The 27,079-nt window shown below is 44.2% G+C and overlaps 1 protein-coding gene across 1 annotated transcript in view; it reads left to right on the forward strand.

Moving 5' to 3' along the window:
- Window positions 1-27,079, forward strand: part of GMDS (GDP-mannose 4,6-dehydratase) — a 629,429-nt gene that overhangs the window by 280,608 nt on the left and 321,742 nt on the right. Inside the window, exon 6 of the mRNA XM_051855925.2 lies at window positions 873-977. Coding sequence (XP_051711885.1) covers window positions 873-977 — 105 coding nt within the window. The remainder of the gene's footprint in view (window positions 1-872; window positions 978-27,079) is intronic.

A 27,079-nucleotide genomic window follows, 5' to 3' on the forward strand; every position in this document is an offset into this window, starting at 1 on the left:
ATCACATGTAATATTATATAAGCCTATCACATAATATATTATATGTAAGCCTATCACATATATTATATATAAGCCTATCACATGTAATATAATATATATAGGCCTATCACATGTATTATATGTAAGCCTATCACATGTAATATATGTAAGTCTATCACATGTAATATTATATAAGCCTATCACATATAATATATTATATATAAGCCTATCACATGTACTATATTATATGTAAGCCTATCACATGTACTATATTATATGTAAGTCTATCACATGTAATATTATATAAGCCTATCACATGTAATACATGTAAGCCTATCATATGTATATATTATATGTAAGCCTATCACATGTAATATTATATAAGCCTATCACATATATTATATGTAAGCCTATCACATGTAATATATGTAAGCCTACCACATGTAATATATTATATGTAAGCCTATCACATGTAATATAGTATATGTAAGCCTATCACATGTAATATATCTGCAATGAGAATACTCATGAAGGACTTCAGTGATGCAAGTTCACAGTAGTTTGAATGTTAGGATCCTCAATTTTTTCTTTAAGTCCTTAAAACTAAAATAAAAGGCACCGCAGGCTTGCTGTATTATGTACACTACAGCGAATCGATTAGATTCTGAAAGGACGAACTGTGGGAATTACAAAAGCAAGACAGTCTTAACTGTTTCCTTGTGAGCTGATTCGCTGCCAGGGTGACCTTTACTGTGTCATTAGCCTTTGATTTTTTCTATTTTGATATATTGTAAATTCTAATTTTTAGAAGTTATTTCTTGTTTGAATTGAGTGAAAAAAAAACACTGTCTTTTATAATAAAATTCATTTGCTTTTAAAAATTATTCCAATAGGGGCAGCAAAACTCTATGCTTATTGGATTGTGGTGAACTTCCGCGAAGCATATAATCTCTTTGCAGTGAATGGCATTCTCTTCAATCATGAGAGCCCCAGAAGAGGTTAGTAAATGTGTGATTTGAAAGGAGCTTTTAGGATTCTAACCCCACAACAAAAGTTATATGTATCTTCCGTGTATGTATTGTGGACTGAAATTTTCTACATCTGTTTCTAACTCTTATGAATGTCAGAAGGGGTGAATGAAGAGATTTAAGTCCAGCCTTGATGTTCATTAAATGTGTGTGTGTGTGTATGGGGGGTATGTGAACGAGGGTATTCAACATGAAAAACTGAACTGTGTTCTGATTTTGCCATTTTCTTTAGTAGGTCTTACCAAACATGTTTTCCACTGAGGTGTTAAGAGGTTTCTGTATGAATGTAAGGAATTAGTTGTAATTCATTGGTTCTTTCTGGAGATCATTCCTAGTCATATAGATTCAACTTATAAAATCTGAATTATTTTTTATTTTTAGTCCGTTGAATTATAAACTATTTTTACTTTACTTTACCTTCCATTAAGCAGACATCCAGAAGGTACTATGCTCCTAGGCTGTATTCAAAAACAAATTGGAAACACTTCTTGTATTTAGAAGTGTTGTCCATTTTCCCCAGAAAAGTGTGTTGTTATTGCGTTGGCTTGATGCCTTTCCATAGTTGCTGTTGAGCCTGCTACCTCTTGCTAGCTCTTCATGCTTAGCATTTTGATTTCAAATGAGCAAATGTGTACCTGCAGCGTTACTTCTGATTTACTGAAGCATGAGAAATATTTACAAAGTATATGCAGCCTTACAAAGCAGTTTTATTAAATTTAACTATCATTCAGCCTTCTAGTCTGAGAGCAAATGAGACATCCATCCAGTGTTAAAAGTTGTTTTGTGCTCTGCAGCTAGTCATGTTGATGTGACTGCATAGCCACCTAATTAACCCAGCCAGTCATGAAGAAAGATTTAAGTGACAGGTTTATTAAGGCATCTTTAGCGTCAGTACACTTTTATTTTATAATTGCTTGCATTAAAAGTTCCCATGATGGACTCTCGAGCACGGGGGCCCTGTCTGGGTGATGTTTGTGGTCAGGGAGGAAGATCTTGGTTAGCCTGGCCTCAGCATCTGGCGTGCGGGACCCCCAAGGACTGCGTTCAGTGAACGGCAGTCCCTGCCTCTTTCCTCGCAAATGGGTCTGTTCACATTGTTTGAGTTTCTGAGTACTACCCCCCTCCACTTTCTACCTGCAAAAAACTAAATACAAAGTGCTTATTATGGACCTGGTTAAGATGAGGGGAAGCATTCTTGGTTGTGGAGTAAAAGGATAAATTTAATTATGACTTCCTTCCCAGTCCCCTACTGGTGTCCTTATAATGAGAATAAATTTTTGTCTTTTTCAATGTTAATGATTTTCTTTTCCTAAAAACATTATTTACAAACAAATACTGATTCTTTATTTAAAAGTTGAGAATACAGGAAGAAAAGAGAAAGTTTAACCCCTCAGACTAAATCCCAGTCATCACCAGACCCTCTGTTAACGTTCCTTCAGAATCTCCCACGTATCTTCAGACGTGAAAAGAGAGTTATCCTGGATGTGTTTTTCTGCAGCTTAGGGCCTCTCTTCAATATCCGTTAAACACTTGAAATGGCAGCATATACCATTTTGTCTTATTGTATATCCAGAAATCAATTGTATCACATTTTCCACTTCATTTCTATAACCAAATAATGAAAAAGCTCAATACTTTGGTAAAGTATCTAGTACTAAATATTTATAGAATTGTTCAAAATTTGAAAATTGGGCCAGTGCTGTAGCATAGTAGACTAAGCCTTCGCCTGTAGCACTGGCATCCCATATGGGCACCAGTTTGTGTCCCAGCTGCTCCTCTTCCGATCTAGTTCTCTACTATAGCCTGGGAAAGCAATGAAAGATGGCCCAGCACCCGCATTGGAGACACAGAAGAAGCTCCTGGCTCCTGGCTTCAGATCGGCACAGCTCCAGCCATTGCAGTATTTGGGGAGGGAACCAGTGGATAGAAGACCTTTCTCTCTGTCTCTCCCCTGTAACTCTGCCTCTCAAGTAAATAAATAAAATCTTTTTAAAAAATTGAAAATTACAGATGGACTTTTGTGGATATTTTATTTATTTTAAAGGCAGAATGGGGGTGGGGGTGGGGGGGAGAGGGAGGAGAGAGAGGATGAGAATCTGCCATCTGCTGGTTCCCTCCTCACACAGCCACTGAAGCCAGAAGCCAGGAGCTTCTTCCTGTTGTCCCAGGTGGGTGCAGGGACCCAAGGACTTGGGCCAGCTTCTGCATTAGCAGGAGCTGGATCAGAAGTGGAGCAGCCGGAACTGGAACTGGTGCCCATATGGAATGCCAGTGTTGCAAACAGTAGCTTAACCCCCTGCCACAACGCTGGAAAGATGGTTATTTAGCTTGGTGGTCAAGATGCCAGTGGAGATGCCTGTGTCCCAGACCACAGTGCCAGGATTCAGTCTCCAGTCCTGCCAGTGCAGGCCCTGGGGGCCAGCACTGCTGTCCACACCGGAGACCACATTGAGGTCTCAGCACCAGCCTGCAGCCCCAGCTGGGGGCCACTGAGGACATTTGGGGAATGAAACATTGCATGACATCTCTGTGTGTCTGTCTCTGTCTCTGTCTCTTTCTCTTCCTTGCCAAATAAATAAATAAGAAACCTTGAAACTTATTTTTCAAATTAGATTAAACTGGCAAATTCCTTAATTGGTAGGACTGTGTTGTATTCTTAAATCTCCAGTTTCTGAAGTACTAGGTAGCTGCTAATAAGCCTGCAGTAAATACCTTTCAGTGAATGGATAAAACTTTGCTGCCTTGAGAGGCCTGTGTCTGGCCTAGAGGTAGAGATGCCAGTAGGTTGCCGTGTGCGAGGGTTCAGTTCCCAGCTCTGGTTTCTGGTTCCAGCTTTCTGCCACTGCAGGTGCGGGCAGATGGTGTGATGGCTCAGGTAATTGGGTTTCTACCACCCAAAGGGAAACCGGATTGAGTTCCCAGCTCCTGGATCCAGCCTGGGGTCCAGTTATTTTGGACATTTGGGAAGTGAACCAGTGAATGGGAGCTTTTTCTGTCTCTGCTGGGCCAAAGCTGGGAGCCTGGAATTACTGACAGAGACCCAAGTGGTTACACCATCATCTGCTGACTCCCAGGATGTGTGTCAGGAGGAAGCTGGATTGGCAGTGGAGTAGCTGGGGCTTGAACCAGGCTCTCTGATACGGAACACAGGTGTCTGAAGTGGCGACTGAATTGCAGTGCCAAGTGCTGAACCCTGCGGTAGAGTTTTAAGTAAATATTGTTTTATTGACTTTATACATATACAAATTAAAGCTAACTATTTTGAGGTGAAGATTCAATCTGATGTCTTTTAATAAACAGGTAAAATTAATTTTCAGTTCATCTTAATTTGTACACCTACAACTTGCCATGATATGTTAAGTGACTTTGCTTTCTAAAATTGGTTGAGTATTTATACATCAGTCCTCTCGTGCGCTGTAATCACAGGGTGAAAAACACTGTTTTTTTAAGATGGTCCAGGGGTAAACCTCAACCTAGTCCAAGGTATACAATCCGAAATGCCCAATTAGTCCAAGTTAATGTAGTGTTTAGGGATTACACACTTTTTCCCAGTGAAAAATAATTGGCATGATCTCTTTTGTTTGCATGAGTAACATTCTATGATAATTTCTGACTTTAAAAAGTGTGGAAGATTTTTTTTAAATATAAAGATATTCTAAACAAAAGGTTGACAAGCATTGGCTCATGAACCAAATCCTGCCCAGAGGCCTGTTTCTGTAAATAGAGCTTTATTGGAACGTAGCCAGACTCATTTGTGTACATACTGCCTATGGCTGCTTTCACACTGCCGAGTCCTAGAACCTGCAAAACCTAAAATCTTTACAGTCTGGGCCTTTAAGAGAGGAGCTGTTGGCCCAAGAATGTCCAGCTGGGTTTATTGTGGGTTTTTCCCAGTGTGGCAAGGTAGTCTTTTAGAAACATTTTCAGGGGTCAGCGTTGTGGCGAAGTGGGTAAAGCCTCTGCCTGCAGCGTTGGCATTCCAGTGGGCAATGCTTTGTGTCCCAGCTGCTCCACTTCCTACCCAGCTCCTTGCTACTGCATTGGGAAAGCAGTGGAGGGTGACCTAAGTACTTGGTTCCCTCCTACCCACGTAAGAGACCTGAAAGAAATTCTTCACTCCTGGCTCTGACCTGGCCATTATGGCCGTTTTGGGAGTGGAAAATCTCTGTCTCTGTCTCTTTCCCTCTCTCTGCCTTTTCAAATAAATAATGAATCTTAAAAAAAAAAAAAAAAAAAAAAAGATTTCCATCAAAGATAATGGACAAAGAGTTGAGAGTGATGAATCCTGCAGCAGATTTCCTGAAGTCAGCTGAGGCCCCGCGTGTTGTCCTTCGCTGCTATCCTGGAGTGACTGAGTGCTCTCAAGGAAGGAGACTTGTCAGTGAGGTGCGGAACCCAGCAAGCTGGTTAGCTGCCAGGGTCTGACATGGTTCGCCACAGCAACCCAGCTCCTGAGTTCTGACAGCTTTGTTTCGGACTCTCATGTGTGTCTTTTCTTTATTCTAAACTTTCTTGCTTCCTGTTTTCTCTCTCTTCCCTCCTCTCCTCTCCTCTCCTCTCCTCTCCTCTCCTCTCCTCTCCTCTCCTCTCCTCTCCTCTCCTCTCCTCTCTCTCTCTCTCTCTCTCTTCTCTCTCTCTCTTTCTCCTCTCTCTCTCTCCTCTCTCTCACCTCTCTCCGTCTCCTCTCTCTCTCTTCTCTCTCTCCTCTCTGCACTCTCCTCTCTTCTCTCTCCCTCTCTCGCCTCTCTCTCTCTCTCTCTCTCCTTTCTCTCTCTCTCTCCCCCTCCCCTCTCCCCTCTCTCCTCTCCCTCTCTCTTCTCCCTCTCTCCCCTCTACTCTCTCTCCTCTCTGCACTCTCCTCTCTCCCTCTCTCGCCTCTCTCTCTCCTTTCTCTCTCTCCTCTCTCTCTCCTCTCTCCCTCTCTCGCCTCTCTCTTGCCTTTCTCTCTCTCTCTCTCCCCTCTCTCTCCTCTCTCCCCTCTCTCTCCTCTCTCTCTTTTCTCTCCTCTCTCTCCTCTCTCTCTCCTCTCTCTCTCTCCTCTTTCTCTTCTCTCTCCTCTCTCCTCTCTCTCTCCTCTCTCCTCTCTCTCTCCTCTCTCTCTTCTCTCTCTCTTCTCTCTCCTCTCTCTCCTCTCTCTCTCTCCTCTCTCTCCTCTCTCTCTCTTCTCTCTCTCTCTCCTCTCTCTTCGCTTAATTTGAGAGAGAAAGCAAGCTCTGACCCACCATGTTGTTCCCCAGATGTGTGCAGGGTTGTGAAGCCTGGAGGTTGGAACTCTCAATTTGTGCTCTCATGTGGGTAGCAGGAACCCAACTGTTGGAGCCATCACCACTGCTTCCTAGGGTCTCATTAGCAGGAAGCTGGGGCCAGGAGCCGGGACTAGATATTGAGCCCAGGCACAATATGGGATCTAGGCATCTGAAATGTTTATCTATAAACTCCTGCCTGTTTTTCTTTTAATTTAAAGACTTGCTTTATTTAGGTTTTCACTTTAAATATTTTTGTTTTGTTATGAGAACTTTTACTATATCTAGAGAAAGAATCAACTGTGGTTATCATAAAATAAAATCTAGGAAATCATTGATCTAATTTGTAAAGACAATAATTCAGTTTAGCCTGTTTGTCTCAATCAGCCATCTGGTCAGTCTTATGGTGGAAGTGAGATGATTGATACATTCTTGCTTTAGGTTTGCTTTTTATAAAGTGAAGGCACTTTAGTAATATGCAAAATGTAAATGAATAATGGTTAGAATTTTAGAATCATAAAGTATGAAAGTGTTAGCTTGTTTTGTGAATGACTTTCTATATCTTGACGCTCTCAGATATTAACAAGAAGCTTTTCGTTAATAAGCACTCCAGTTTGTTGAAAATATATCCAATTTTTAAAGATAAGTGTTTTATTTCATGAATAGCTTGCACAAAACTATCTGTATCTGAAAAACTTTTTCTTATACTCTTTCTCCACACTTGAAATTCTGTATCTATCTGGCTGTTTCATTTGCATATCTCTACACTTTTATTTACATAAATACACTATTCTGTTCGCCACAAATAGTATTGGTGATAACTTTCTACTGGAAATTGCTGATTTTTATATTTTCCATTTAAAAAAAAAAGGTTTTATTTATTATCTAGTGTCATTTAGTTTCTGTGAAGAAATCTACATGTACAAACTTTTTTTGCTATTGTTGCTAAATTTGAAACACAAAACAGTTAATAAGACTGTGATGTCTTATGCGAGTTAAACTATGGGAAGAATACTCAGATTTTTATTTACTGTGATATAGCTCATGAATACTAGAAATTCTTTCAAATATATTATCAATAATCTATTTCTTAAAAGATTTATTTATTTATTTGAAAGTCATAGTTACACAGAGAGAGAAGGAGAGGCGGTGCGGGGGGGGTCTTCCATCAATAGTTCACTCCCCAGTTGGCTACAACAGCCAGAGCTGTGCCAATCCAAAGCCTGGAGCCAGGAGCTTCTTCCAGGTTTCCCACGCAGGTGCAGGGGCCCAAGGACCTGAGCCATCTTCTACTGCTTTCCCAGCCATAGCAGAGAGCTGGATCGCAAGTGGAGCAGCCGGGAATTGAACTGGAACCCATATGGGATGCTGGCACTGCAGGTGGCGGCTTTACCCACTGTGCCACAGTGCTGTCCCCAATAATCTACTCTTCATTTTAAAGTAATTCTCCCAATTGGAACATTAAAAGCAAGCTAATAATATTTCTAATTCTTTTTTAAAAAAGATTTATTTATTTGAAGGGCAGAGTTTCAGAGAGGCAGAGACATAGACAGAGAGAGACAGACAGAGAGAGACAGAGAGAGAGGTCTTCTATCCACTGGTTCACTCCCAACATGGCCGCAACAGCTGGAGCTGTGCCAAGCTGAAGGCAGGAGCCAGGAGCTTCTTCCATGTCTCCCACGTGGGTGTAGGGGCCTGAGCACTGGTGCCATCTTTTGCTTTCCCAGGCCATAACAGAGAGCTGAATCGGAAGTGGGGCAGCTGGATCTCAAACTGGTGCCCATAAGGGATGCCAGCACTGCAGGTGGCAGCTTTCTCCCACTACACCGCAATGCTAGCCCCTGTAATTAATTCTGATTCTTTATTTCATTAGAATGTAAAATAAGATTATCCAGTGTTCATTACGTGAGTAATTTAACCAGGTTGCCGATTACATCTTAATTTTCAACATATTGCTATGCTGTAAATAAAATTTGGTGACCTTTGAAAAATTATAAATAATTCAAGTATATCCCAAATGAAATTACATATTTTTCAAGATAATTGAGAGACATCCAAAAATAGAAATAGAACCTAGCTTCTTGTTTCAGAAGATTACAGTAAGATTAAATGACTAGAATAAACCCGATTTCCTGACTTTGATGACTGTGGCCATCGTTACTAAGCGGTGATCTACACACTGAATGTTCTAGTGGGTCTTCAGTTTGCAAGCTGCGTGGGGACTTGAGCCTTAAGCGTCCACAGCTGAGGAGTGGCCGAGGGCTCTGGGCGACTTCCCAGGCTGGCTCATGCAGGAGAAAGGCTGGGCCTGGAGTGTGCTTGGCCACAGCTCTCTGCTGCCTCGTGTGGGCACTCGAGGGCACTGCAGAGGGCTCCCGCTCCGAAGACACCATCTTGGCAGAGCAGGAGGCACACTTATGGTTTCCAGTCCTCCGGTGAGGCTGTTTTTCTCCAGGTTGACTCATGTCCATCTTTCGGTCATTAGGAACGTCTGGGCAGCGCAGGGACTGCTGCTGTAGGGCTGACTGAGGTGGTGAGGTCTGGCTTTGGAAATCCACCTCGTGGGCCATTAGTTTACCAGCAGTGAGTCACGGAAGTGATTGGCTTCATCCCTGGATACCTCTGGCCTGACTAAGACATCACGCTCTGTGTCGACAGTGTGTTTCTTCCATTCTCCTCCCACTCTTCTCTCTCCCTCTCTCTCTGTCTCTCGTTTAAGTGTTTAAGAATAGGATGTTGATTCAGCTCTGGACGAAGCCTTCCCTCTTCCCAGTAGGGCGTCTCATTCTCTTTCTCATTCCACCTTCGCTTCGCTCCCAGCCCCGCTCTGCTCCCCTGCTGCCTCTGGACTGTGGTCCCTTGTGGCCTGCTCCCGCCAGGAGCTCCTCCGTGGCTGGACGCTGTTTTCTCTGGAATTCGGCGAGAGCCTAGTGGGCACCACAGTGCCCCTGGCGTGTGTGCACCTTTGTGCTTCATTCCCAGTCGAGAAGTCAGAATCAGAGTAACCTGGCTTTTATCATCATCATCAAACATTTCAACAGCATAAAGGATTATACCCTTCATCTTCTTTATTATATTTGATTTAGTAGTTCAGTACTTTCAGAGACAATTTTTACTTCGTTGTTCTTATTACTTTTCTTTATGTGTATATTGAAACCCATACATCTGTTTATTCTGTTTTTCCTGTGTGTTTAAAAATGCATACTAACCCATTAGATGCTATTCTTTCCTTGGGAGAACTCTTGGGGGACCCCCAGTTCACATCCACCTGTGTTCATTCCCTCAAAATACTCTCTCAAGATGAAGCAGAAAGGATTGGGAAGCTCACTCCATCCCCGTTTTTAGTCAGTGAAGAAGTGGAAGCAGTCTGAGACTATTGCCTGCAAAGTCCTAAACCCAGCCAATGCCAGCGCTGAGACTGGGGTAGTCCTGCAGGACAGGTGTGAACATTGTTCTCGGTTGTGGGAATAGCATATCTGTGAATCTGAGAGTTGGCACTGGGCAGGAGCAACCCCTGTGAGTCAGAACGGGGCGTGTGGTGAAGCTGGATATTTAAGGCCTCAGCCACTCTTACCTTTTATAAAAGACATTAATTAGTTTTGATAACAGCAGTATTCCTTTCTGATGTTTAGCAGAAATAGTCACAGTGCAACAGTGAGAGTTTTCTAATAATAAAATGTGTAGTGCAACTAACTTGCTTTGGGTATCATCAAACTTTGGCAATGAGAAGAATAAGAAATAATGACAAATACATTTAAAAAAACCACATTGCAATAAGAAGTAACTACTGAAAGTAAACACATAATTAACAGTTTGAGACTGTCACAAATGGATGATATGCCACCATTGTTTAGATATTGGGCCATTTTTTAGAAGATACAGCACATTCCTCTAACTGTGGATTCATAAGGAACCATATATATCTGTCTAAAAGCAGTATTCACCCGAGAGAATCTCATAGTTTCAGGTTCAGGAACTTGAGGTTCTGCATTTTAGTTTGGAACATTGTTTTTAGTTTCTAAGTTTTGCTTCATAAAATACCTAAATGCATTTATTGTCATGATTTTAATCTCCAGAATTTTAAAACTAATTAATGTAGAAATTACCCACATCACAGTAAAGGTTTAGGTAATTTTTTTCCTTTGTTTTTTCTAACGATTGTTCTTTGTTGTAAAAATGAGAACCATTCAGCTGGGCACGAGGAGGCTAAGGGGCGAGGAGGGGATGAGTGTGCCCCATGTGGCAAAGTCTGGAGATGCTTCCAGCCCACAGTGGGGAAGGGGTTGCTACAGGCATCAGTAGACAGAGGCTGGGGACACTGCTGAACATCCCACATTGGACAGCACGATGACCAGCCCAGCACACGATGTCGACAGTGGTGAGGATGAGAAACCCTGCTCTAGAATTAACCAAGGGTTGTCTCCGAATCCGGGTGAATGTCACCTATCAGAATGGGATCTCATTTTTCTTTACATGTCACTTTTATTTTTCCACTAAATCCTTCCTAGAGCTTTAGCAAATATTTACCCGAACACAGGAAAAAAATCATTCTGATTAGTAGTACTCCAGGGAAGGTCTCAGCCCTAGGTCTTCTGGTCTCCAGGTGAGAGCCAGTTTAGGGCACCCATAGAGCAGGGCTGGCAGTTGGAGACCGTCTTAATCAGATCTGCCACCCACTGCTCCACAGAACCGTGTCGCTCACTTCCAAAGTCAGGGAGCATGTTTACTTTGGTTATTAGTTCTAACAAGAACAGATCCTTTCCTTGGGGATAAGCTGTGGAGTCCATGTTTTGGCTTTGATATGAAATAAGCATTAAAAGAGATTGGAGTTTATGTTTCAGCGTGTAAGATTATAGTAATATCTCTGTGACAGGTTCACTGTATATGAGATTTTTCCTTTAGAATTATTAGAATTCATATATATTTCAGTGTTTTAGGAAGTAATATAATGTGTGACACAAATAACTAACTTATTTTTATTTAATCACATTAGGCAGAAAGCATTCTCTCTATGTATAAACTATATAGATATATATGCATAGTATATGTATAAATAAAGTAATATTTCAGAATATTACTTAGTATTTGCCATTGTGACCAGCAAATTCAAATCAAGCAGTTATAGATGAATCAAGAAACAAGTGAGCCAATACCAAACAACTCAATATTTTATTTATATTTCTATCTATCAAAGGTGCCTTGTGGTTTCTTTAGATGAGCATCAGTGTCATAACTCACCGAAAAAAACTCAGTTGCCTATTGTGAAGTCTAGGGATGAAGTAATCCCTGTTTGAGTTCAGCAGAGCATCATGGATTTTACACAATGCCATGTTGTGTGTTCGTAAATGGTGAGATTGTTGACCATTACCCCTGGGCCCACCAGGTTCTGGGTGGCCTTTCTGGTTGGGGCAGAAAGTGACATCATGTGGTTTACCATCGCATTTGTAGACTATGACACTTCACAGATGACATTTATCCTTGGCGCTCGCAGCGCTGTCTGGTCCATGTTATTCTGTGTGGAGAGATGAGGTATAATTGCTTAAACATGAAAGACACTTGAAGCAATACTTGGTCTAGTGGAGGTGGTTATTACCACCAAACAGAATGGATTCCCTGTCACCTACTGAGGTGAGACTTTGGGGGTTGTTAAATAGAATTCAAGGATATTTTTCAATGTTTCATAATTTACGTGGCATCGGCATTGGAAGCCAAAACCAACAACTGTCTTTATCTCATGCAACACAACTTCCCACACATAGCCAGCCAGTGTAACAGAACGTGGCTAGGCACCAGCTGTGTGCACTGAGTCAGATAGCTCGGTCTGCAGATTCCTCATCTGCACGTGGAGCAGGGGCCCTGCGCACCTGCTCGGAGCATCCTGAGAAGCACTGTGCAGACACGTGGGATAAAGATCAAGACGGTGCCCGTAGACTGAGCATGTGTTGCCTTGTCCTTCCTCTTTTCTTCCCTGTACCCGTGTTTTCCTCGCTGAATCCTTGAGCGCTGGTTCCTTTACCCTACCCTTCCCAGGTGAGAGACCCTATTGGAGCCAGTTGTTTTAGTGGGTTTCTTGTGGCTACAGGTGTTACTGAGAGAGTGAGGCATGAATGCAACAGAGCTGGCCAACTGCAGAGCCTCTCAACTGAAAACTGAGAACATGTTGGTGATGTTGGCTGGTGACCGGGGGAGGCCTGGGGACCTCCCTGACTTCAGAAGGATAAAATGTAGCTGATGTTGAAGAGAAGCTACAGTCGTAGGAAAAGCCTTTTACATGTGAGATTCTGGCAGGAAAACCACTTAACATCGGAGTTAGGAAGTCAGAAAATATGAATGAAGGGATTATGGGTAAATACCAAAGGCCTATGAAAGACCCTTGAGAAAATTAATGAAACCCTCATGTATTTTTAAAAATGATTCATGTATTTTTATTAATGGTCCTATGAAAATCTTACATGAAGTACTAACGTTTTGCCAAATAAAATTACAAACCAGAAAACACCCACTTTACATTTTGGCTGTGCTAATAACAAACACATAGGTGCAAAAAAATACATTTTATTAGATAAATTGCACATTATTTCAAAAGAACATTTTGTATTTTCTTCAGAATTTTTTAGTTTAAGTCAGAAGTTTCTTTTTCACCATTTGTTACAAAATTCTGTTGCCCTCTCAGTTGGTTCAGGTAAGAATCAGATGTATTCAGCTGCGTGGATTGAGTCTAGTTCTGCCACTTCAGATGAGTGACTGTTGACCAGGTTCTCAACTTCTGAGCCTCAGCCTTCTCATCTGTAAAGTCAGATAATAAAAGTTTTCACTTAGGGCTGTTCTGAGCTAAAGAAAATAGCAACCAGCATGTTGGTTCTATTCCACTACCACTGATGTCCTACCTGGAGAAGTGGGTTCTATTTGCACCACCTTACAATTTAAAATGTAATAATAAAATAAATAAAGGGGTAGATGGCTTGTTTTCCTGAGCACTTTGGAGCTAAGCATTCAGAGGTAGGTGAGTGATAATTCCAGTAGATAACACCCAGTAAGGTAGTTCATAGGATATTGGGCATGAAATGTTAGAGGCTGATGGTCTGCCCCCTGTGCTTTGTGGGATGTTTAATTCCCAGTTATCGTTATGTAGAGGTTAGTGGTATGGAGAGAGTCTAAGGATCAGTGGAGTAAACAGAATGTGCAGAATCGTATGTTCAAGCAGACGTCTGCTCTTGTCTTCTCCCGCTAGTGAAGTTGCAGATTTCTTAGAAGGTGCCGGAAGCTGAGAGTATAAGTCATTAACCCGTGAGGGAACGCGATCCGGCAGTGCAAACACCGTCGGATTACAAGGGTTCCCTCCTGGCCGTGAGAAAGGTGACTTTCTCACCTTTCCCCAGTGGGATGGGGGAGCCCCTGTGCCCACAGGAGGAAAACTAGGTAGCGGCACAGGGGAGACGCTCCTCCTGGCCCACAGCCCTCTGAACGATCCTAGCAGGTCATTTGTGCCAGGGAGCAGTTCTTTTCTAAGAAGGGAGCGGCATTTCTCAGACAAGCACAGATTAATTTTATTGGAGGAAGACCAAGTTATGTATGGTTAAGGGCCTTGGTACCAGTACGTCCCCGTCTGGGAGACCACAGACTAGGCATGCCCAGAAGATGTTGAGGAAGGCTTCCTAAAGCTGAGGACACAGGGAATTATTCCTTCCAGCCCTATTCTAGGACAGGGACACACATGCAGAGAATACAGTCTACCCGTGTGTGGCGGGCAGGAGAATGAAATAATGCACATCTTGGAAAGTGGACGAGCTTGCTTCTCTGTTCCGTGAGCAGAACTTGGACAGCCCTGAATGCTGCTGTGTTGATGACGACTCATGATTATGAAAATGCGATTGCTTTTGTGGGCTGGGTTTGGAGTGGGGGTGCAGGGGTTGTGCGCTCCCCGGAGCTCAAGAGGGAACAGACTGCCCAGGGCCCCCCGAGCACCCCTGGGGCTGGGGCTGCTGCGACTGCTCACTGTGGGATGGGACCTGGTGGGTCTGTGGTGGCTCTGCCTGCCACCCAGTCCTCCCTCCCCACAGCCTGCAGCCACGTCCCCAAAGCCTCTGCTCGGTTGTTCTCAGCCTGTTCCTTTTTCCTGTCTGCTTCTAAGTGCTTCTAAAAGTTGAAGTTTAGACACAGATCCCTCTTGAGAAGTTGGGTGCTCCTGAGCCATCAGTTCACATTTATAAAAACCTGTCCTCTGATAGGACTGTTAGTGGTATTTTTTATAAAAAAGATGACACAGCAGCTTACCTTCAGTTTTTCCTGGCCATGTGGTAGGCACTGTTCTCTCTCATCTCTTTTAATTCTAATAATAAAGCTATTAGGTAGATACGATTATGTCTGTTTTATAGGTGGGGAGACAGGAGTTTAGAGAGCTTAAACTACCTTTCCAAAGTAAGCCAAGAGTTTAGGATTTGAACCCACACGCTTGCCTCCAGCACCACGCAGCCAGCCATCCGTGACATCACTCAGCTCCTACGCTGGCTGCTCATCTACCCTGCTTGTTTTCCAAGATCAGCTTCGTCCATCATCTCCCTTTCTTATCCTCTAATCGTTCCTGAAGACATTTATTCCTGTTTGGCATTTTGCTGGTTCTTCTTTCCTTTCTGGTTTTTTGTTTTAAAAATGTTTTTATATTTTTTTAAAATTTGAAATAGGGGGCTAGACACACACACACACACACACACACACACACAGAGGGACAGAGAGAGAGAGAGAGAGAGAGAGAGAGAGATATCAATCTTCCAGCTACTGGCTCACTTCCCAAATGTCTACATCAGCTGGGGCAGACCCAGGGCAGATCCAGGAGCCAGAAACTCCATCCAGGTCTCCTTTGTGGGTGAAAAGGACAAAGTACTTGTGCCGTCACCGCTGCCTCCCAGGGTGTGCAGCAGCAAGAGAGTGCGTCAGCGAGGAGGTGACACTCCAGCCCAGGCCTTCTGATACGCAGGGGTCCCAAGAGGCAGTTTAACCCTCTGTGCCACAATGCTTGCCCCTCCTGTTTTTTTTTTTTTTTCTGGGTTTGCTAAATCCTAAATTTGATTAGTGAAATATGGAAGCAAATCTTTGACCTGAGTTTTGTCACATAGTTAACATAAAATCTGAGACCAAAGGCTGGCGTTGTGGCACAGCAGGTTAAGCCGCTGCCTGTGACTCCAGCATCCCATAAAGGTGCTGGTTTGAGACCCTGTTGCTGCACTTCTGACCCATCTCCCTGTTAAAGTGCATGGGGAAGCAGTGGAAGAGGGCCCAAATACTTGAGTCCCTGCACTCACGTGGGAGAACCAGAAAACGCTCCAGGCTCCTGGCTTCATCCTGGCGTAGCCCTGCTGTTTGGCAGCCATTTGGGGAGTGAACCAGCAGATGGAAGACCTCCCTTCTGTCTCTTCACTCCAGCTCTGCCTTTCAAATTAAAAAAAAAATCCTTAAGAAAAAAAAATCCTGCGACTAAACTCTGCTTTACCTCAGTTTGTTTACTTTCAGAAACCACGCTTCATCGTGTTACGAGTTTTAGAGGCTGTCCAGTGAGTACTGTGTCAGTGATACTGCTGAATGACAAATATCCCCATTTTTTCATAATTCTTTATATGGTTTGTCTTATGTGACTGTTAATTTTGCTTTTTGTGGTCTTATTGACAGTTTGTTCCTAGCTGATTTGAAGAGTATTGGGTTTTGCAGCTCACAGACATTGCTTTTTACAAATTACATAAGGGCCACTGGAACCTCTGTGTGGACTCTAACATTCAAGACGGTTTTCCTAGGACCAAGAGGAGTCTTTTGGTGCACTAGTTTACCTCCTTGCCGGCAGTGATCTGGTGTCAACAGGGCTTACACACTCTCGTGTGGCACCCACCACATGCTCTCATGCTCAGTAGCTGTTCTTTAGAAAATCAGCCTGTGCCTTGCTTCCTCCCATCCCGTGCTGCTTCCTGTGTGCTCACCAGTCTCCTCTGTGCAAACCCCAGAGAGCTGGGGGACCTCCAGGAGGCGGGGACATTACTGAAGGAGAGCACAGGGGTGGAGCAGAGAAGTCACAGTTCCCTTCCCTTGGTGTTGCACGTGGACCCCGTAGCAGCAGTCGTGTCAAGGCTCGCTGACAGACACAGTGCCTGGAAATCACCCTTTGTTCCTAATATGCTCTTGCACTTGGAGTCTGACCCTTCTTGAAAACCTGTTTGAAGTTGAAATGCAGTATTCGTGACAGCGATGACAGCGGAGGCAAGGTTACTCACTCCCCTGGGCTGGCAGCATTCGTCCTCATTGTTTTCAGGGTCTGGCGTGTGGAAGAGCAGAACCTGTCCTGAGAGCCAAGTGAGACGACTGTGCAAGCCTGCACACTTGCCTCATTTTCTAGATCGCTGCCTTGTCTGGTTTTCTGTCAGATGAGAATTGGAAGTGAAGACTTGAGAGGATTGTCTTGCTCTGCAGCCTTTGCGCAGGGATGGCTAAAAGCCAGTACTGTTGTGTTAAAGTCTCTTTGAACACTGGATTTGTGTTTCATAAATGTCCCTACATTCCTTAGTCCAGATGTGCGCTAGAGAAGTCCGCACTGAGAGGCCTGGGTATCACTGTTGTCATCCGTAAAGCAGCTCCTGTATCAGTTCTGAGATGCAGCCGAGTCTAGTAAAGGATGGAAATAAGGCGTCCTTTTTTTTTTTTTAAAACGCTGAAGTCTTTTCTACAAAATGGAGTTACTTTCAAAAGATGAGACTCGTATTTCTACGATATCCCTGTGAGTTTTCATGGGGCGTGTTGAAATTGACGCTCTCCCCTGACATCCTTTCTGTTAGGAACCTTCTTTCCCCTACCTCTTACTGTGAGGGTAATGCAGCAGAGCGCTCCCTACAACAGGAGGGCGGAGCAGACGCTCAGATGTCGGAGGAGAGACGGCCGGTGGTGCAGGGCCAAGGCACCCCTGTGCTCCAGCATCATGTTGGAGCGCTGGTTCCAGTCCCGGCTGCTCTGCTGCCAGGCCGGCTTCCCTGCTCCCCGTGCTGGAGGCAGGATGGGGCTCCGGCTCCTGTCTTCTGCCTGGCCCAGCCCTGGCTGTTGTGGCTGTGTTCTCTTCCTCTCGAATTCAAGCCTCCCAAACTCACCCTCTTCCCTGCCTTTCGGCAAAAGCCCTCAGAAGGCTGGTCTGTGCTCTCAAAGCCTGCCTGCACTGCTCTGGTGCCGGGTCCCTCGGACGTGCGCATTCTCCCAAAGCTGTCCCGTCCCAGGCCCCCGCTACCTTAGCCGCCCTGCCTCCTGGCTCTGTCCTTCCTCCGCAGTTGCCGTGGTTACTCCCTGGGACTGGCTTCCCGCATTTTAGGATCCTGCTGCGTTCCTGCTGCACTCTGGCCTCCCTGATTTCTGCTTTCCAGTCTTCCTATGCTCGCCCTCTGTCTGACCTCCGGACGTGGTAGTGTTTGTGGATTTGTTTCTTGCTCACTTCCCTCTCTTGGTGGTCTCAGGACTTGAAACGCCATCCACACGGATGACTCCCAAATGTGGGCTTTCCGCCTAGACCCCGCTCAGAGGCCAGGATCCCAGAGCCACTCTGGCCCCATGTGGAGGCTCCCTAGTCTCATCATGACGTAAATACCTCGTGGTCAGTAGTCCTTGAGTCTTCCCCGCGTCCCTTGTACCAAAGGAACAGAAAGCGTCACGCAGTGCACCTGTGGAGCCGGGGCAGCTTCTCCCGAGAACATAGTTTTGACTTGGTGGCTGTTCTTGTTTGGCCATGGGTCTCAGCTGCGGCACTGATGTCTCCCCAGCAGGAGGTTGGGGAGGTTATAATGTCTGAGGGGGTGTTGCTGGCATCTAGTGGGTAAAAGGTCAGGATGCACCTTATACCCCCACAAAAAGTGGAAGCGTTATCCAGCCCCACAAGTCAGCAGTGCCCAAGTTGAGAAGCTCTGAGATAAGGATTTGTGAGTTTCAGTTGTCAGTCAGTGGGAAATGCACTAAAATGCCTGGTTGCAGATAGCAAAGTAGTTTGAGCATTTCTCTTTAAACACATATTTGTAAATACTTGCCAAAAGGCGGAAGCTGTCCCCGACAAACGCACATTGTGAATTGTCCTCTTTCAAGCCTGCGATTCCTGTAAGCGTGCCTGCTGGATTCTGAGTACCTGCAGTTAAATAGTGTTGCTCTTGGCAGGGCTCGGTGAGCAAATGAGCTATGATCTCTCTGATCTCAGTGGTCTGCTCAGTCAGCCGCGACCTTCTACGTGTCTCCTCTTTCTACACCCTGTCTGCACTGAGCCACGGCCCAGGCACTTCTCAGTGGGGTGGCCAGAGATTACCACAGGGGAAAAATGCAGGGCCCCACAGCGGAGGTTCATGTGGGGTTCAGAATAAATTGGAATGAATTCTGTTTTGCAATGAATATCGTCCAAACTGTCTTTGTACTTTATCTAACTCCAAAAAAAATCTTTAAATCAAGAACTTTTGGAAGAAGTATTGGGCAATGGAACAGAATTTCTATTACAGAAATTGTGGTTACTTCAAATACTATCTGGCTACATTTTACATGTGTATATGCATTTGAATACACAGTCATGCACACATACAAACAGCAAAAATTGCTACACACACAGAGTTGCGTTGCTTCTTAGGAGTTAGTATAATTTGAGAGCCATGAAAATATACCCTTGAAAAAGTAGTAATTTTGTGGATGAGCAGCAGAACTGTCCCTGGTAGAACTTTGTACACTTTTCCTAGCGCGTCTTCCCCTACTTCCACTGTTTAATAGGATGCCAACTATTTCATTGTCTTTAAAAACAAAATTCTCTATTGAAGTAATACGTGTGAGAAAGATTGTGACTTAGTAGCTGATAAAATTATTTAATTTCAGCAAGTGTGCCACTATCCGTTGTCTAAAAGGCAATTCCAGTATCGTTTAATGCTGGTAATTTAAGGTGTTTGTTTTATACATTTCATCCATTCTTTTCTGCTAGCTGTTGTTTTAGAAGATATTTGAATACAGGGATATTATATTAAGACGAGATAGAAGAAAGTTGAACAAGGATTATGTTAAACTACAGGCCTACACACATGATGTGAGGACCAGACAAGGACAAAGCCAGGAAATGGAGACCCTGGCTATGAGTCTGTCTGGGCCCCTCCTGCTGGGGCCCCTGCAGCCACCCCATCACCTGTCCCTGCAGGAAGGGAGGTGTGGGCGATGAGGAGGGACCATGGAGACAAGAGATCTGATGGCTCCGAATTTCTTAAAAAAAAAAATAGTTTGCCTTGGATGTGAAAAACAAAATCATTAAGCATAACTTATTTTAGTGAGGCAAAATTGGAGGTTAATACGTATATTTTTATATGCTTATACTCATGGTACACATATATTCCACATAAAATACAATGTAAAACTGAATGTTTTCTGACTGTCTAAAGTGAAAATTAAAATAAATACGTGTCAGCGTGGCACAATTACTCACATTACATCCAGATGTGCGGAGAAAATGCAGTTTCTTTATTTCTCGAGGTCCCTCGTCATCTTTCTGACAGTTCCTTCCTGCTGGTAGAAGGGGAGCCTTGGCATGCCAACGTGGTACCCCCCATGGCCACTTGCTGAGAGATGGCGACTGTCCAGGCCTGCAGGGAGGGCCGGCAGCATGGCAGAGCAGCAGACCCTCACTGGCGTGGGGATCCTGGAAGGGCAGGACCTCAGGGTCAGTATCCCTGGTGCCCAGGGGAAGCAGACTCTCGCCCTGTTAGGGGGAAACCATCATTTGCATGAATGTCCTCTGGTCTCCTGCAGTCCAGACTGTTCAATATAAACCTTTAGCAAGTGGACAAAGAAACAAATCACCATCAGTCACAGTCAGCAGAAATAATAAATAAGAAATTAGTCCCCCAGGACTTCCAAGTACTGCTATGATCGTATTCAGGAGATAGAATTACGAAAACACATAGAGATAAAGTGATAAATCACAAAACAATGAGCAAGCCACAGAGTTTTAAAATGTCCTGGCAGGTTTGAAGACATCATGGTGAGTGAAATAAGCTGGACACAGGAAGACAGATACCACATGTTCCTCCTCGTATGTGGGAGCTGAAGTTAAACCAACAACAGCAACAGCAAAACAAAAAAAAATAAAACCAAAACCAAAAAGAAAAAAACATGCCTGTGTGTGTCGGTATTGCTGAAAATATAGCTGTATGAAATTTTATTTTATATCTTTGTCACACCTATGGTTAAGAGTGTTATACTACTGTGGTTTTAATGATCTGTGATTATTTTAAAATTTACTGTATTTGGATGAAATGGTTGTTTTTCCATTCAGGTACTGTTGAATGTAGCTGTGTCTACATTCCCACTAAACTAAGGGTCTTCTTGCTTTTTACTTGTTAAACTTCTTATTTGGTGAAGTTTTGAGCCTTTTTATTATAATGTAAATTTAAAATATATTATCTCAAAAACTAAAAAAAAATACAGAAAGAAAAGAAGGAAAAAGGATGGGAGGGAAAAAAGGAGAGGGAAGAAGGGAATATTATATTTTTAGGATTGTCCCTACAAACCGTATTGAATCCATTAAAAACTAATTAAAATAAAAATGAAAAAGTATTAGTGAACTTTAGAAATGCAAAAAATAATTATTATTTAAGTGAATGACTTAAGTATTAAATAAGATTGCTGAGGGAAGATCAGATGAGTCTAAGGAACTTACCCAAGATTGTGGAGAAAAAAAAAACATTGGAAGACAAATGGAGGAAGTGGGGCCGGCGCCCTGGTGTAGTGGGTGAAGCCTCTGCCTGCGGCGCCGGCATCCCATATGGGCCCGGTTTATGTCCCGGCTGCTCCTCTTCTGACCACTTCTCCACTAATGGCCTGGGAAATCAGTGGAAGATGGCCCAGATGCTTGGGCCCCTGCACCCACGTGGGAGACCCGGATGAAGCTCCTGGCTCCTGGCTTTGGATCAACCCAGCTGCGGCCATGGCGGCCATATGGGGAGTGAAACAGCAGATGGAAGACCTTTCTCTCTGTCTTTCCCTCTGTCTGTAACTCTGCCTCTCAAATAAACAAACAAATCTTAAAAATAAAAGACCTACTTTAAAAAAAAAATGAGGAAATGTAGCATTCTCAGGAGAAAACAGAGTGAGAGGTAGTATTTAAAGAGAAAGCTGCTTTGACAAGTCCGGTCTAGATGAAGTAGCCCCTGCGGGAGAAACCCTGTGAGCACTGAGCAGGAAGCAGTGTCTGAGACCCTGGATGGACACTTCGCTTCAGCAGAGAGCAGAGGGCATCGCGACAGCAGCAACATTACCTATAAAGGACTGGCAGTGCGACCCGCGGCAGTCGCCTCTAGCGCATACTGGAAACCAGGGGACAGTGGGCAGATGCCAACAGCATGAAAAAGAAAGTCATTTCACCCTGGAATTGTGCTCTTAGCAAAACTGTCTTTCAGATAGGAGCTAGATAATTTCTCTGCATTAAAGGAACATCGAAAGAATGCATTTTAAGAGGGCAGCCTATACTAGAAGAAAGACACAAAAAAGAATGATGAGAAGTGAAATTGATAAACGCAGGGACACACATAGCACAGCGTGTCTGGTCCAAACTTATGAATCTACGCGTGAGTGCTTTCTGAAGAAAGCGACCCAGGCTGTTCACTTGAGGCAAACTCACCAGCAAGCTAAAAGGAGGGAAAACTTATTCATCACCTGTAAGCTCATTTTCTGAAAGCGGAGACCCTGTTTGACACTGTGCTCATGAACGCTATATGAATCACACTTGTGTTGATATTTAAGTAGTGCATTCCCCATTTCTGTTTTATCACATATCTTAAGTATTCTGACCCTTGATTCTAGGAGTGGGTTGAGTGGTAGCCCAGAAGAAAAATGTTCGCTTCCTAATTTCTGAAACCTGTGAATGTGACCACCTTGGAAAAAGAATCTGCAAATATAATTAAGTTCAGGATTCGGATGAAAAGATCCTGCTGGACTATCAGGTTAGGCCTTAAACCCGGTGAGGCGTGTCCTCATGGGAAACAGGAGTGAAGACAGCAGCGTGCAGAGAAGGCGGAAGTCCGTGTGAGGCCGGAGGCACAGAATCGCTGGATGCAGCTGTGTGTCAGGGAGAGAGGTTTCTGCCGCTGCAGCTCGCGGGAGCCTGGCCCTGCTGGGGTTCAGACTGCCAGCCTCCAAGAGCATGAAACTAACATGTTTGCTGTTTTCAGCCCCCTAATTGGTGGTAGTTTGTTTTGGTAGCCATAGGAAATTAACACACTCCTGAAAGATTAATTTATACCAACATCCTCCAACCCAGATTTTAAGCTTGAAAAGAGTTCAGTGTCTGCTCTAACAAAGTGTTGAAACTAGTCTTTCTGGGAATGCCACATCCCTGGGATCTCTTCAAGATGGCATCAAGGTAAAAGTGACACAGGTGTGGCTTGTTTGGCCTTGTTCTGGCCGAGGGGCATCTAGTGTCCTCAGGCTTACGTGGGACCCTCTGAGTGCCTCCTGGCATGGGCTGCAGAGTTGCTGCTCGGAGCTGTCCCCTTTCCTGGTGGCCACAGAGGAGGAACTGGGCCCAGGCCTGCCTCTCCCTGGCGGCTGCTGCTAGCAGAATTCACAGGCTTCTCTGTCCTGAGGCTCCTGGGGGAGTCAGCCTCACGCCAGGTGGTCTACCCCCAGCCCTAACTACAGGGCACCTTTTCTCCACCTCTGGACCACTCCCAGGCCGTGGGACGGGCCTGCCGACCCTCTTGCCACTACTCGTGACTTGTGGGTTTCTTACTTCCTTGGCTAGCGTATCCTGATTCAGCTGCCCGACGCCTACGTAGGTGGCTTCTAAGGGGAGCTCTTCAGATTCTCAGGTACGAAACAGGGTGAAGGTTTTTCTGCATGCTGTCTTACTCTGTAGGCTTGTGCCCGAAGAGGAAAACGGAAATGCCAACAGCTCGCCTGTCCCCACTCTGCTCAGGTCCACCTGGGAGCCTCTCCTTTGGGAGGACCCCAGGCCATGCACCTGCCCTTCGACACCCACAGGGCATCACCTGTGAAGGAACTGGCGGCTGTGACAGGCTTGACCCTTGATAGGTAAAGCGATTTAGGAAACTTGCTCTCGGTGAACGTCGCTGTTTTGAATTTCCCGTGCAGCCCTTTCGGCCGTTCCTCACCCCGGGCTTCCCATGGAGAAGGGCGTGTGAAGAGGAATCGAAAGCAAGAAAGACCTTATTATTTTAAAAGATTTATCGTGTTAAAAATGTCCAGGATGGCAAGAATTTATAACTAATGAAAGTACTTTGTGCTGGTGCAGTGTCCTGCAGCCTCTGAAATGTGGTCCTCATTTGGGCTTTAGAGGAGATTATGATCTCATTCCATAGAAATGACAACTGAGAACTTCAAACACCTCTTGAGGATGCTAGCCCTGATAAAGCAGCGGGATCACCAGTCACTGGTGTGCTCTGGCAGTCCTGCCCCTGCGTTCTGCCTCGGATGCCTCCGCTTTGTCTCTGCTTGCACAGTGAAGGTGGCCCTCTCGCCCTGCCAGCCCACGCTCGCAATCAGAGCTCTGGGGTTTCCCTTGCACACGGGGGCTTGCTTTCCCTTTATTTCTCGGAGGCCAGCTTTGGATTTAAAGGAATAGTAATAGTAAGATTGTATCCAGCGTTCATTGGTGTTTCTCATGTTGTCTATGTCTGCTGTGTTGCCTGAACAGAAGTCCAGTTCTTGTTACTTTACCAGTGTTAGCCAAACTCATGATTATCAACCTTGGAACCGATGTTTGGACTGAAAACTTTCCTAACTGCTATCTGCTTATGAATCCGCATTTGTGTGGGCACTTTGTTCTCCCGAGGTGGAGCAGCCTGACTCCAGGAGTGCTGATGATGGGTGCTTCTCTATGTGCGAATCCACTGGCCTGCTTTTGGCGTTAGTTGTTTATTTACATCAGTTTTCCTTCTCAGACTGTCAAAATCAGAGAATTAAGAGACATAGTCATAAAAGAGCTAAGAGATCTGAACTGAAACTTAATTACAGATACCATTAGCATTTTAAAGTCATAATTATAATAATGATTAACTTTTATTGTATATTAACTAATCATATTACCTGGCTTTTCTGGTTTAAACATCAAACCTACGTGTTAAGTGCTGTTACCATCCTTGTTTTACAAACAGGGACATGGGGATCATCTTTATGTTTTGCAGTGATTTGTGTTCTATAGCATCACTCCAGCTACATTAATGTGACCTGTGGTTTGGTGTGGCAGATATTAATGTACAAGTAGTTTACGGACAAGACCGTAACTTCAGAGCTGTACGGTGGTTTGTGCAAGATAAAGCAGGTGGTAGCTAAGAGAGCAGGCCTTCCTTCAGTCCTTCAGGCAAACTTTTCTTAGTCCTCTTCCCATCAAGGGTCTTGGAGTTCAAGACTCTTAGAAAGCACGTGTGTGTTTAAAATAATCATCGGGGTTCTGTTGTCCACAAGTGTCCCACTTGACAATCATGAACGTCACTTCCTGTGAGGAAGCACATGCTGCCGCACACTGTGGGCTGGGGAGAGCAGCCCGAGGCGGAGAGCGGCTGAGGCAGGCTGGGGCACCCTGGGCTGCTTGTTCCCTGGGGGCTGTGCTGAGGCTCTCGTGCCTCTCCGTCTACCTGTGCATCTGGGGTGATGGGACAAAGTGACCTCTTACATCCTGTGACTTTATACTGCTCTGTTCTAAAAACACAGCTTTGTGAAATGAAGCAGGAGAAATGAGAGTGAATTCAATAAACAACAAATCATAAGTTTCTTCCAAAAACCAACTAATAACACATGGTTGCAAAAAGGTTTAAAATTAATCTGAGAGTGCAATTAAGAAAACAAACTGGGAACAAATTTAACAAAGGAGATGCATACTTTCTTCTAAGAACTACTAAACACTGTTGAAAGAAATTTATAAAGTCCTGAAGGAAATGGATAGACATCCGGTGTTCGTGGGTCAGAAGATGTAATACTTGTAGGACAGAAGCAGTCTTCATATTGATCTAGAAGTTCAGCATAGTTCCTATCAATAATCCCATTTGGTGTTTTTGCGGAAATCAAGAAACTGATCCTAATATGTGGCAATTCAGGGGTTAGGGGATAGCTAAAACAAGCTTTAAGAAGAACAAAGTTGAAACACTCATACTTCTTGATTTTAAAACTAGCCACAAAACTGTAGTAATCATATACAGTGAGTCGTCATCTAGTGAGTCTGTGTGGGCCGCGCTTGAAGGACAGATGTGTAGATCAACAGGATAGAATCAGGGGTGAGTGTCTACCACAGCAGTTACGTTGCTGCGTGAGATGCCACGTCCCGTCAGGGTGCCTGGCCTGTGTCTGCGTTGCTCTGCCATTGATTCGTCTTCCTGAACACCTAGGAGGCAGCAGATGATAGCCCAAGGACTCGGGTCCCTGCCACATATCTGGGAGACCCGAATGGAGTTCCAGGCTCCTGGCTTCCACGTGGGCCAGTCCTGACTGCTACAGACATTTAGAGAGTAGGATAGCAGATGGGAGACATCTCTGTGTCTCTATGCCTTTGTCATAAAATTAATTTTTTTTAAAGTATAGAATTTAAAATCAGGGGCTGGCACTGTAGCACAGCGAGTTAATGCCTCTGCCTAAAGTGCCAGCATCCCATATGGACGCCAGTTCGAATCCTGGCTGCTCCACTTTTGATCCAGCTCTCTGCTATGGCCTGGGAGAGCAGTAGAAGATGGCCCAAGTCTTTGGGGCCCTGCACCCACCTGGGAGTCCTGGCTTCAGCTCAGTTCTTGCCATAGTGGTCATTTAGGGAGTGAATCAGTGGATGGAAGATCTCTGCCTCTCTCTGTAACTCTGTCTTCCAAATAAATAACATAAATCCTTTAAAAAAAGAATTTAAAGTCATAAATTACATTTGTGATTAATTTGTCAAAGGTAGCAAGACAACTCAGTGGAGAAAGAATAACTTTTTCAACAAATAGTGCCAAGATACCTGTATGTCCACATGCAAATGAATTTGGATTCTTTCATCACTCTGTAAGCAAAATTTAACTTACAGTGGATCAAGGATCCAAATATAGGAACAAAACCTATGACATTCATAAAAGAGAACGTAGGAGCCACTCTTTAAGACCTTTGGTTAGACAAACCCATTTGAATATAGCACCAAAATTATAGACGACAAAACAAAGAAATTGGACTTCAACAAAATTAAAGACTTTCTGTGCTTCAAATGGCATTTTGAATAAAGTGATAAAACTACCTTTAGAATGAGAGAAAATATTTGTAAATCCTATTTCTGATAAGAGATGTGGATCCAGAATATGTAAAAAACTCCTATAACTGCCTAATAAAGACATGTGACCCAGTTGGAAAACAGGCACAGGATCTGAATGGACATTTCTGCAAAGAAGGTAACAACTCACCAGTAACACACGGGGAGACAGATGCTTGAGATCGCTGGGTCCCCCAAGGCATTCCAGGAGACACTCCCCAGGACAGCTGCAGTCACAAGGGTGTAAGCAGTGTCGGGAGAATGTGGAGAGACTGGAACCTGTGCCGCTGCTGGTGAGAATGCAAGGTGGCATGGCTCCTTTGGGAAGCAGTCTACAGATCCTGCATAAGTTAAATAGAGTTACCAGAGGACCCAGGGAGTCTAGGTGTATACCCAAAAGAAATTAAAGCAAGTCTGCAAGAACACTTGGGCCTGAATGTTCAGAGCAGCGTTGTTCACCATAGCCTAAAGAAGGAAAGACCCAAGTGTTTGCTGATGAAGGGATAAATCGATGTGCTCTGTCCCTACAACCAAGTATTATTTAGCCAGCAGAAGGAGTCATAATAATAAATAAATAT

This window comes from Oryctolagus cuniculus, chromosome 5 (genome assembly GCF_964237555.1).
Source record: "Oryctolagus cuniculus chromosome 5, mOryCun1.1, whole genome shotgun sequence".
Classification (NCBI taxonomy): Eukaryota; Metazoa; Chordata; class Mammalia; order Lagomorpha; family Leporidae; genus Oryctolagus; species Oryctolagus cuniculus.